The sequence below is a fragment of the Lycium ferocissimum genome, chromosome 12 (assembly GCF_029784015.1).
Source record: "Lycium ferocissimum isolate CSIRO_LF1 chromosome 12, AGI_CSIRO_Lferr_CH_V1, whole genome shotgun sequence".
Classification (NCBI taxonomy): Eukaryota; Viridiplantae; Streptophyta; class Magnoliopsida; order Solanales; family Solanaceae; genus Lycium; species Lycium ferocissimum.
Genome location: NC_081353.1, coordinates 45,903,809 through 45,916,105, shown reverse-complemented (window position 1 = coordinate 45,916,105; position 12,297 = coordinate 45,903,809). Strand labels below are relative to the sequence as shown.

Here is a 12,297-nt window from a genome sequence, read left to right as displayed (position 1 = left end):
AAAAAATGATGTAAAATGAGTTCATCAATGTTGGGCAACTATCGGTGCCACCGCTTTTCGTGTTACTCTTCTTTTTGCCAAAATGGGTTGTTTGTTACTCTAATTTCTCGTGTTATAACTTTGATTTCATGTTAATTAGCTTTTGAAAGTGGTTTGTTATAAATACATATATTTTTTTTACATTGCTTTCGATAGCTCTTTTACCCAGTTATTGCATTTGGTTATATAGAAAAATAGATTCCTTCTTTTCTAAAATAAGTTTTTCTGCATTTTGTTGTCTATTTCAGAGAGAGGAAATACAAATTGGTTATACTTTGCTTGATGATAGTTTAGTGTCAAAACTTTTAATATTACATGGGATGTTCAATATTCTGAATAGAACAAAAGATTTTATCTAAATTCTGATATGTATGAGAATTGAGAAGTTATCTACAATTGCAATTTTGGTGTTTCAATATGCACATATCTTATTTTTATTTATTATTCTTACATTTTGAATTTAGTGTATCTTTAAAAAATATAGATTTTCTTTTGAATTTGGTAACAAAAAGAGTATACGTAAATGATTTGAATTGAAATCTTTATCAATTCGACCTTTTACCATTTGAATTGAAAATTAAAATTTTAAAATTAAATGTTGTTAGTTGTTTTTGTTGAATGGAAAATCAACATTTTGTGAATGTTCAATTGATTTAACACGAGAAAAACACGTTTCTCGGCTCCCCCTTATAGCAAAAAAATTTTCAACTAAAAACACGTTTTCTGGGCCTCCTTTTTTGTAGCAATTAAAACACAACTTTTTTTTTTTTTTTGGAAAATAACCTTCTATGACTATTTAGGAAAAATAATTACCCGAAATAAAATTACCCAAAATGGCCCAATTTGTGCTCCTCACTTCAAAAGCCTGTTGTATATTTGTACCCTCACTACAATTGAAAAAATATTATATATTATTGTATACAATTGAATTTTCTTGGATATAAACACCTCTTATACATTTTTATACATTATTATAAACTTTTATACAAGGTTGATACATTGTCTTCTCTAGATATATAAAGTTGTATATTGTTGTATATTGTGAAAAAGTGGCTATATGGGGTGTAATTTAAAAATAGGGCTACGCAAATGTAATTTTGTATGCTAGATTGTACATTACTGAAATTTTCCCTTTTTTTCACTTTATTAAATTGGTATTTATCCAAATTAATATCCTAATCAGTTTAAGTTTTTGAACTTGAAATAACTTATAACTGTACTGCACAATTAAAATTTATCATTATCAAGACACAATCACTTTTAAAACATAATAAACTTCAAATACGTACATAGAAACATTATCTTGAATTGAATTTCAAATGTTTCATGAGCAGCGGCAGTGCAGTGTAGAGATCTAAAATTCAGAATGAATTATTTTGCAAAGAAAAGTAAGTTTAGATGGCCTTAGGCTGTGCATTTTGCTTCAAATTTCAGTATTTAATGTGGATAAAATCAAGTTAAGCTCTTAACTTTTGAAGGTTCATGAGCAGTATGTGACTCCATCAAGGAGAAAGCTACAGTTTTAGAAAAAAAGATAGCCTTTTGAGCAGCAACCGGTGAGTAAGCATTTTGTAGCACCTCTAATCACTCAATTTCCTCTTCTATTGACCTTAGTTCTTTCTCTCTTTTTTGTCGGTTGAAGTCAATAATACATTATAAACTTCATTATTTAAGTATACATATGTGTGGATAATACTTAATTGAATTGGATAATACTGGAATTTTAATAGAGAAAGTTGAAAATAAATAAAAGATTGAAAAATAAAAATAAATGCCAAGAAACAAAATAAAATCATAAAACATAATTAAATCTCTCATATAGGAAACTTAAATAATTCTTATTGCATATAATACTACACTTAAAATTATTTAAAATATTAATAGATTTTATGATAAAATTAAAAATTAAAAAAATTAAAAACTTCTCTATTTATACTATGAACAATTTGGAATCACATTAATACATAACCTTTTTTGGATCATAGGTAAATCACTTACTGGGACAACCTAATTAAAATATTTTAGTAGAAAAAAAAATGTTTGCATAGGAGAGTTAGAGAAAACAATTTGACTTAATTTAAAAGATAAGATAAAGAGAAATTACCAAAATTATTATTATTAACAAATTTAAATAATAGATTTCGAGAAATAAAATAAAGATTTACAAATTAAAAAAATCATAGATAAGAAAAATTTTATTATCTATATTATAATAAATGAGAAATAATGAGCAATAATATAAGTCAAATGAAAAAACTAATAAATATCAAAATAAGTCCCCTTATGTAAATGTATAGTTGCGTGTGATGTTAAGGTAGCCTTTCATGAAAAAAAACAAAAAACAAAATCATCCACATTTAATGTTTATACTAAATCATACTAATTTACTATGGTTAAGTTAGGAAACAATGTGTGATTAATTTATGTTCAGTGATAAGCATGTATATGAAGACATGTGTATTGTATTTCGTAGTTTGATTAACAATGGCAAGTTACTATCTTCGATTTCATATATTTTTTTTTATTTAGGATACATTGTTTTGGAGCAAACTCGTTGTTACAATTTTATTAAAAAAGCTAAATTTAATGTGCTCAATCAAACAAATAAGATAATAATTTTACATAACTAATTTTTTTTTAACGACCGCGCATCACGCCGGTACGAACACTAGTTCTCCATAGTTCAAACATTAATTAGTTTTACACTCCAACTTCACCAATTTACACAATGTATGCAAATAGCATACCACCATGAGACCTCACTATGGATGCCATTGGTTAGCTCATTCATAACTAAGATAAACAAATTAGTAAGAAACAGGCCTCTTGAAAATATTTCATGGATGCTTCTCTCATGCGTCGACTCTGTTGGTCACTTACTCACTTCTGCCTCGGTAAAATCCTATGTGATTGTGATCCTCGTCTGGTTTAGGTCATGTCAATGAAGTAGTAGAAACTAAATGTTGTAGAAAATTGAATAAAACTATAGAGTGCACACCTGAAATGAAACTTAAAATTTGCAGCTTCAACTCGCATACCACGAAGCCACGCTATACGAGCAAATGTTGTGTACTCTTATCTCAAATTATTGTCGTTTTTTGTTGTACACGCCATTAAGAAAGTATTAATTAGGAGGGATATTTGATTAACTTTACCTTATTTATGTCTAAATTTTAATCTCTCTCCATTAAATGTTTACTTTATTTACGTGTTATTTTCATTAATGACAAAATTCTATTAAGGATAAAATGGGGAAAAAAGTAATTAATTGAGCCTTGAACTTCTAAAACGACAAATAATTTGACACGATTATTTTTAGTAACCACGATGAATAATTTGAGACAGAGGGAGTAGGAAACTGAATATAGTCATTGACTGGACCATAACTTTCGGTTACTCTGTAAAATTTCATCAAAGATATCTTCTAGATGAACAAGGACAAAAGTGTTATTGTTGGATTCCCTTGATCATATAAAAAATTATGTAGTTCTAATATCTCATTTCCCACCTTTTTTTCTTTTCAAGTTCTCTACCATATGTATTAGGTAGTATGTGTGTGTGTGTGTGTATGTGTGTGAAATCTGTAACATCAGTTACTAAGGTAAGCAACATTTCTTGTGGCTTCCAATCCAATAATGAGCAAAAGACGAAGAACTTGCTGCTCTATATCTTACCTCTTTTTCCCCATAGCTTCACCTTCTAGTTTTCTACCAGCACAGATGTCTCCTCTATGTCTAGTTCGAGGTACAGGTACCCTCTTGCTGAGTCTAAGTCGTGACATCAAGTGTGTTAGTATTCGCTTAAGTTCCTCATCTTTTTCATGTATCAAATCCTGATCTTTTATTTGCTTAAGTGAGACAAATGCACCATAGATCTATAGATAGATACACAGAGAACACATCTGTCACATGTCAACTGCCAGAATAAGGGCAAGCTTGTCTCCTAAAACTACAGTATGAGAAGGAAAATCATATCCAACATATATAGGAGATGACTGAAAGAACATAGCTTGATGCCAAGTGCATTTGAGCATCACTAAGGCAAACCACAGACAGATTTTCAAGTGACAACCATAAAATCCCAAACTAAATGAAACCAAACCAAACTATGATCTATTTAGTAGATTTCTGCTGCTTATGTTTGTTTCTTTCTTCAGTCCCTCCACCCCCCCCCCCCCCCCCCCCACCAACCCCAAACCCCCGCACAAAGCTCCTAAAAGTAGTGCATCAACTCCCTTTCTGCCTTCTAGCAGGTATACCAAGAGACTATATACATGGTATCCCTCCATTCTGAATCAAAAAGTCAGAGCACAATGATATCTTATTTTCAAACTCTTCACTTTTTTATATCTTTTTCTTTGTCGCTAACTTTAACTTTTAGGATACTTCTTAATTCATCCAAAAAACTCTCCTACTGAAAATTATACAGAACCATGAAATATAACCAAAGTGGGAACAATTCCATTACTGGTCAAACGAATTATAAGATTGTACATGTTGTACATGCACACCCGCCGTTGATAGGGGAATTCTCCTCCAGCTTATCTGTGACAAACGTTCAAAGAAAAATCAATCAGTAGGCTTTCATAAGAAACAAAATGAAAAAGAAAGCTCAAATCCTTATTATATATTACTAAAAATAAAGCTCAAATCCTTATCATATACTCCCTCCGTCCCAAAAATATTGTCTTAGTTTGACTTGCACGAAGTTTAAGAAATAAAGGAAGACTTTTGAAATGTGTCGTCCAAAATAAGCATTAGACATTTATGTGGCTGTAAATCATCTCATAAAGTTAAACAATCTTTTTGGGACGGATGGAGTACTACGATAAAATATAGCTTTTCATATTTACGCTCTTTGTCTGTCAAAACTATATGACAAGGTAAGACTCGCTTTGCCACTCTAAACACTAAAGGCTCGTTTGGTTGGGAAATAACCTATCACGGATAACTAATCCAAGGATAAGTTATCCCGTGATTAGTTATTCCACCCTCAATGTGGGATAAAATAAGGCTACAATCCCGAGATTAGTTATTCCGGATATTCCAACCAAACATGGGATAAGGAGGCACTAAAATTTTATCCCGGGACTATTTTTGCTTATCCTTCACACCAAACGACCCCTAAAGTATTTCAAAGGGAAAGCTTCACAGACACGTTAATATGGAACTGACCCCCATATGATGATGGTAATTGGAAAACACTAAACACTAAGCTGTTTAAATACATCTCTCTTCTTTTTTTTTTTTTCTAACCTGTCAAAGCTATAAACCAGGCAAGACTGACTTTGCCAGTCCAAATGCTCCTAAGTATTTCAAAAGGAACAAAGCTTCACAGACATGTAAATATGGAACTTACCGGATGGCAAGTTGAAAGCACTAAACACTAAGCTGTTTCAATGCATGTACTATCTAAAAAATGTATACTGTAAACAGACCTCAAATAAGACACATTTCTGACTTCTCTTAATTATCAGAAAAGAAAAGAATTCCTTTGTACTTGGGTGCGAGATAGGGGAGAGGTGTGAGAGCTAGTGAATTTGGAGAAAGTACCAAAAGAATAGAATTGGAGCCGTCATCCAGCAGTTAGACAAGCTAAAAGAATTTCTACTTCCTAAAAAGTTAGTATCCTTTATTTAAGTGTTCTTTCTTGCATGTGAACAGGAATTTTTAATCTTTAATCTCTAATACTCCAAAAACAACAGAAAAATGCATTGGAGCATTCACTGTACACTGAACCATGACCAATGAGCTAGAAGCTATGTTGCTCGGACCCTCCAAAAATGCTTCCGGAAACGTGTCGATCCTCTAAAAAGCATAGCTTTTGTAGGATCCGACACACACCCAGTGGTATTTTTGAAGAGTCCGGGCAACATATGCTAGTAGTACAAAATATTGCACTTACTGTTGTTTTTGTCGTTATTGGGGGGCTTTACAACAACATGCATAGTGATGACACCTCCTGGAACTTCAGCGACTGGAAGTATGGATTCACCAAGAGTTTTACTATTTTCAAGAATGCTTCCGGCATTAATAAGCTTCACGTCGTTTGTTGTCCTTGGCCCATTATCTTTATCTGCCACAGTAAGATCTTCTGTTAGCTGGGTTATAGCTTGTCAAAAGAGTATCCAAATTATGAGCAGCAAATGTGTGGTTGCAGATTCAGGCATCTTGGGAAAGAAAACATATGAGAGCTCACTGAAAAAAATTTCTTGACATGAAAAAAAGAAAATAGTAGCACTATATGACATGCACCTCTTGCAAGCCTTTGAGATACACCTTAGAATAAAGGTGAAAGGGATCAATAAATGATACCGTCTAACCCAACAATTATACATTTTAGTGACAAATAAATAATAGGTAGATGAAGCTCAATTTTCATCCTTTTTCGATTACTGGCTGACAATTGATGCAGATTATATACAAGAAGATTTGGAAAACGCAAGACACGTTCAAAGTTCTAGGACTAGTATTCATTTTGTCATAGGGAATATTAGTCCTTGAAGTTGGCTAAGCTCATTTGCTCCATAAGTGTCTTCGCATTTAGGTTTTCAAGTCTTGCGTGCTCTTTTGATGGGTGGCTGCTTATGTTGTTTCAGGCCCGGGCAGGTCCCTGCTGGGCCCTGATCTAGAGCATGTGTTAAAGCACATTGAAAAACGATATTGTCAAAAGTTGACAAGTTAAAGTTTCCATTACTCATAAAAATGAAGCATCCCTTTGAGCCAGAGATGATGGGGTATATTTACGTTGCTCTACGTTTTCAAATTTTGTAGCGTCTTTTAAATATTCGATATTATTTTATGCATTGAGTTGCTCCAACACCACTTGTGTGAGCTTGTTAACATTGTCGGTTCCATACTTTAATAAAGGAGAATGGTTACGGTAGTTGATGTCCAGCGTAAAAGTAGTTAATTCATGACAAATACTCACCTAGTCACACTTTACATGGGTTTGAATAATGAAATGAAATGGGTCCAAATGGATAGTGAGAATTCAAACTTATTGCAGCTTAGTTATTGTTGTTGTTTCTTCTCTGCTGTGTCACTTTCTCATAATGTAGGCAGCTTATGAACAGCACTAGAGCAGAACTACTCTCTTCATACCAGCCATATTAATCCCATAAAATACCTCTCATTTGCCCGTTCATTTTCAAACCCAAAAAATCTATTTTAAGTTAAACTTTTCACCGTTTTAGTCTTCCGTGCTCATGCTTATAAGATCCGAAACATAATCTGGTATTACAGCAGGTAAGCACCATGTGGGGAAGCCTTAATGCAATGATCAAACAGATTATCAAAGCGATAAATTGCTATTTGCAGTTACTTGACAAGTTCAGAATTTAAGTAGTACAGGTGTTGAAGCTATTGAGTTGCAAAACTCACAGCAGTCAAATAACTCAATAGTAAGTGAAAAGGAGAATAAAGGCTAGAAAAGATACTCAACATTGAAGAAATAAACTTAACCAACCAGATAAGAGGTGTTGCAGCGAAATAAAATTTAAGTAGCCATGTTGGAGCTATTTAGTTGCAAAACTCATAGCAGTCAGTTAATTTAACAGTGAATTAGGAGAATAAAATTCAAGTGGGTTGAGAATCATGAGGTCTCAGGTTCAAATCCTAGCGGAGTAATACAATAAGTGATTTCTTCTCGTCTGTCCAAGCGTTGGTGGACATAGTTGGCCGGTATCTGTGCAAGTGGGAGATAGCAAGTACTCCCTGGAATTAATGGAGGTAAGCGCAAGCTGCTCCGGATACCAAGGTTTATTCACCAAAAAAAAAAAAATTACTCATGCTGGGCAATATAGTTGCAGTACTCACAGCAACCATGTAATTCAACAGTAAATAAAAATTGAGAAATAGAGTTGGAGAAGATGCTCAACAGACGGAGAAATCAACTAATCTAACTCAAAAAGGTGGTGCTGCAGTGAAACAAAGGATATGCCTCAACCACCATGATTGCTTGGAAAAGGTTTTCTACGTCTTCAAGATGGATGTACCAGAATTTGGTGGAAAGCTCAATCCAGAGATATTTCTGATTGACGATAGACCATGAGGTACCATTTGATCCGTCCAACAATGTCTAATGAGAGCAGGGTTCGATTTGCTAAACTTAAGCTAACTGGACATGGAAAAGAGATTGTGAAATCTATAAATAAGTGCTGTACTGAAAAATATATCATTCTAACCATTTTGCATGAAGGTTTTTTCAATTTCAGTTATTCAAATGGCGATGCAGTTGTAGAACCCAAGGAGTCCCCAGGTAACTAATTTATTATTCCTGCTCTTATCTCCTCTTTTATCTCCTCTATTTATCTAGTTCTAGTAGTTAAATGTCAGAAGTTCTCTTTCCTCCTATTTCTTCCCACTCTAACATACACCCAACTTTCCTTTCCGAAAAGCTTGAGATCTCATTAATTCAGAAGCCATCCTCCATCAGCAACTTTGTCAAACTTCTGGATAATAGACTGCAACTTCTTCCATAGACCTTTTTCTTCCTATATCCATCCTTCAGACTATGATATTCACAAGTAATTTTTGCTTTGTTAGACGAAAATGGTTGGCACAATCCTCTTTGGAACCCACCCTTCCTCGTACTAACATCCCAGTCCCAGTTCTCATCCATTCTTCTTTCTCTCGATGAGAGCTAGTTTTCATCATGTTGAGGCTGGTGAGACAACCCAAGTATCATAGAATGAACAAAATCAGGATTTTTCTAGCAATTCCACTCACAGCAAAAAGAAATTTCTAATGCAGCCCAACTGCAACAAGCTGATGGATAATTGCTTCTGCTATTAGAATTCAGAGGTACCAAGGAAAAAGGTACCTATCCATTTGGTAAGGCTTATCTGGTATAATCAAGATGCAGCAGTGCATTGTTGGTCCAAAAAACTTTCATTCTCGCAAGCTAATTTCAACAGGCAGGTTGCGGTAACAAAAGGGTGAAAAGATAGATTTAAGGTGATCCAACCGGAAACTCTGTTCCTTATACAATAATATAGCTATTGTGTCAGAACAGAAGTCAATGAACCCTGAACACTCAAGCAATTCTTTGTTTTGAACCGCTTTATTATGATTGAAGAAATGAACATGGGCAGGCAGATACTACAATCAACCACTAGTCCTACCACAAATCACAGACTAATGAAGAAACAAAGGAGTGACTGATTGTAGTCTGTGTGGTGAATATAATTAACTAAAAGTGTGCTCTCTCTAACAACTTAACCTTTAAGATAAGATGGTTACACACTTCAACAGCCCGGCACAAAAACGGCAATCAAACACCAAAATACGCAATAAGAATCAGATTATGCAACAAAAGAAGCAACTCCATATAAAAACACAGGAAACAAGCAAATGTAAATTCACATAATCAAGTAACAACAACATACCTAGTGTAATCCCACAAGTGGGGTCTGGAGAGGGTGGTGTGTACGCAGCGTTACCCTTACGAAGGTAGAGAGGTGGTTTCGGATAGACACTCAACTCAAGTCAAGCATATCAAAATCAGTAAGAAAAGTAAATACAGTAGTGAAGAAGCCATGTAGAAAATAATGGAAAAAAAGACCACTAGCAACAACAAATAATACAATAACCGAAGCAAGGAAAACAACATGTAATAATAAAAATCGAAGAATAAGATAGTAGGAGCACATAATAAAGTAGAAGTCAAGAAAATTCACAACCTTTAGGCCACTGTGCAATTAACTTTTCTTTGAGAGATGCCACTGTAGTGCTAGATGCATACTTATTTGGCCCAATATCACTACCATCAGCAAGCCTGAATTTGATCTCAACCAGTTCTTGTACAGCCATTTAACACACTCTCACAATTATCAAATTAACTTCAAATTCTCATCAAATGAATTTCCACTTCAATGAACAATCAAAGGTCAAAGTTTCCTCACTGAATCAAGAAAGCAGAAAAAAATATATCAACAGCAAGCCAGATCAAGTACCTAAAACAAGAAATGAACAAAAGACTTACAATTAAATCCAAAAAAAAAAAAAAAAAAAAAAAAAAGCTTTGCAAACTAAAAAGGTTTTCCTTTTATTTTTTTATTTTTTTTTTAGACCAAAATAACAAGAAACCAGATCAAAATTTCTCATTGTGAGTCTTGAAAGTTTCAAGAATCAAAACTATAGTGACCAAAAATATGAAATTTATATTTTTGATTCAGACTGACTAAAATAACAAGACCCCAGATCACAGTTTCTCAAGAGATTCTAAATTGAATTGGAAATGAAAACTATAGTGGCAAAAAAGTGATGAAATAATTAATACCTAGATGAGCTGAAAGAATAATTCAAGAACTAAATTGGAAATCAAACTGTAGTGACCAAAAAGATGAAAATATTAATTTTGATTCAGACTGACCAAAATAACAAGTATCCAGATCACAATTTTCTCAAAATATTCAAGTAATTGAATTGGAAATTAAAACTATAGTGACAAAAATGATGGAATAACCTAGATGAGCTTAAAGAATGAGAAAATTCTTGTTTCTTTCCTTGTGCTTTATTATTAAATTGCTTGATATAAAGAAAGAAAGAGAGTAATAGAATCTAAAATGGAAGGGTTCAACGTACACATTATTAGAGCCCGTTTGGATTGGCTTTATAATAAAGCTCGTCATTTCAACATTTATGTTAAAAAAAAAGTTGGGGTAATTCAACTTATTTTTTTATTATGTTCGCTTTTGATAAACTAAGTTAAATGGGTCAATTATTTTTTTGAGCTTATTTTAAGACAAAATGACTTTAAACTCGACCAAATTAAACACTCAAAAAATCGAAAACAAATTTTATAAGCCAATCCAAACGGGCTCTTAATCACTCCAATCCAGTTTACTTGTCGTGCTTACTAAAACATAGATAGATTTAATAGCATCCCAATTTAAATACATTTTTTTATCTATCCAAAAAAAAAAAAAACTCTTTCTATATTTAGCAGTTTAACAATTCAAACGTATCTTGTGATATAGAAAGAAAGAGAGTAATATAGAATCTAAAATGGAAGGGTTCAATGTACACATTATTACTCACTCCAATCCAGTTTACTTGTCGTCCTTACTAAAACATAGATAGATTTAATAGCATCCCAATTTAAATACATTTTTTTATCTATCCAAAAAAAAAAAAACTCTTTCTATATTTAGCAAGTTAACAATTCAAACGTATCTTGTGATATAGAAAGAAAGAGAGTAATATAGAATCTAAAATGGAAGGGTTCAATGTACACATTATTACTCACTCCAATCCAGTTTACTTGTCGTGTTTACTAAAAATAGATAGATTTAATACCATCCCAATTTAAGTATTTTCTTTTTTATCTGTCCCAAAAAAGTGCCTCTTTCATACGTGACAAGTTTATAATTATAAGATTCAAATCACTTTTTGTTAGTTTACACATCTTTAATTTGAGACCACAAGATTGAAAAGTCTTTCTTTATTTTTTAAATTTCGTGTCAAATCAAATTAATACACTTAAATAGGGACTGAGGGAGTAGTTCTTATTTTAGAATTGAATAGGAAATCAAAACTATAGTGACCAAAAAGATGAAAATATTAATTTTGATTTAGACTGACCAAAATAACAAGAACCCATATCACAGTTTCTCAAAATATTCTAAATTAAATTGGAAATAAAAACTATATTGACAAAAAAGATGAAATAATTAATACCCAGATGAGCTGAAAGAATGATAAACTTCTTGTTTATTTCCTTGTGTTTTAGTCCTTCCGTTTTAATTTATGTGAACCCATTTGACTAGGCACGTAGTTTAAGAAAGAAGAGAAATTTTTTAAACTTGTGGTGTTAAATGAGTCACATATGATTTGTGTGGCTATAAATCATTTCATATAGGTAAATTGTTTTCAATTATAGAAAGATGTCATTCTTTTTTGCACAGCCTAATAAGGAAATAAGTTCACATAAATTGAAACTGAGGGAATATTAAATTGCTTGAAATAGAAAGAAAGAGATAATAAAGAATCTAAAATGGAAGTACGAATATTATTATTATTATAACTTGAATCTAACTGGAAAATCTAATGATCTGGAAAACGACACTTCTCGCTTGTGTCGCTTGGACATGCAGTAAAACCATTACAACACAGGTAGAGAAAAGGGGGACAATTATAATCACGTCCCTTGAGTTTCGGATATGGAAAAGAGCCTAAAATACTCTTGAATTATTAGAATTGATATAAAAATATCCTTTATCCAGCTTTGAACTCCTAAATACTTTTGCTGTTAACC

General features: G+C 32.7%; 1 protein-coding gene across 3 annotated transcripts; it reads right to left on the bottom strand.

The window, feature by feature from the left end:
- Positions 1-4,357: 4,357 nt before the first annotated feature.
- On the bottom strand, positions 4,358-10,596 carry LOC132041226 (membrane-anchored ubiquitin-fold protein 6-like). 3 transcript variants are annotated; one of them, XM_059432068.1, is made up of 4 exons: positions 10,507-10,596; positions 9,722-9,942; positions 5,944-6,114; positions 4,358-4,583 (listed from the first exon to the last, which is right to left on the bottom strand). In XM_059432068.1, the coding sequence occupies exons 2-4, from the start codon at positions 9,849-9,851 to the stop codon at positions 4,519-4,521; spliced, it is 366 nt and encodes a 121-aa protein (XP_059288051.1). In that variant the 5' UTR covers positions 9,852-9,942; positions 10,507-10,596; the 3' UTR covers positions 4,358-4,518. The 3 variants fall into 3 exon arrangements, with proteins under 3 accessions (XP_059288051.1, XP_059288050.1, XP_059288048.1); XM_059432067.1 differs by having other exon boundaries at positions 10,414-10,560; XM_059432065.1 differs by lacking the exon at positions 10,507-10,596 and adding an exon at positions 10,321-10,492.
- Positions 10,597-12,297: the final 1,701 nt, after the last annotated feature.

What these genes read in the sequence shown, in the direction of transcription:
- LOC132041226 (XM_059432068.1), bottom strand. Translation starts at nt 9,851, where the DNA reads ATGGCTGTACAAGAACTGGTTGAGATCAAATTCAGGCTTGCTGATGGT. An exon ending in AATTGCACAGTGGCCTAAAG is followed by an intron (nt 6,115 to 9,721) that starts GTTGTGAATTTT and finishes TTACTGTGGCAG; the next exon opens with ATAAAGATAATGGGCCAAGG. An exon ending in CAATAACGACAAAAACAACA is followed by an intron (nt 4,584 to 5,943) that starts GTAAGTGCAATA and finishes CGTTTGTCACAG; the next exon opens with ATAAGCTGGAGGAGAATTCC.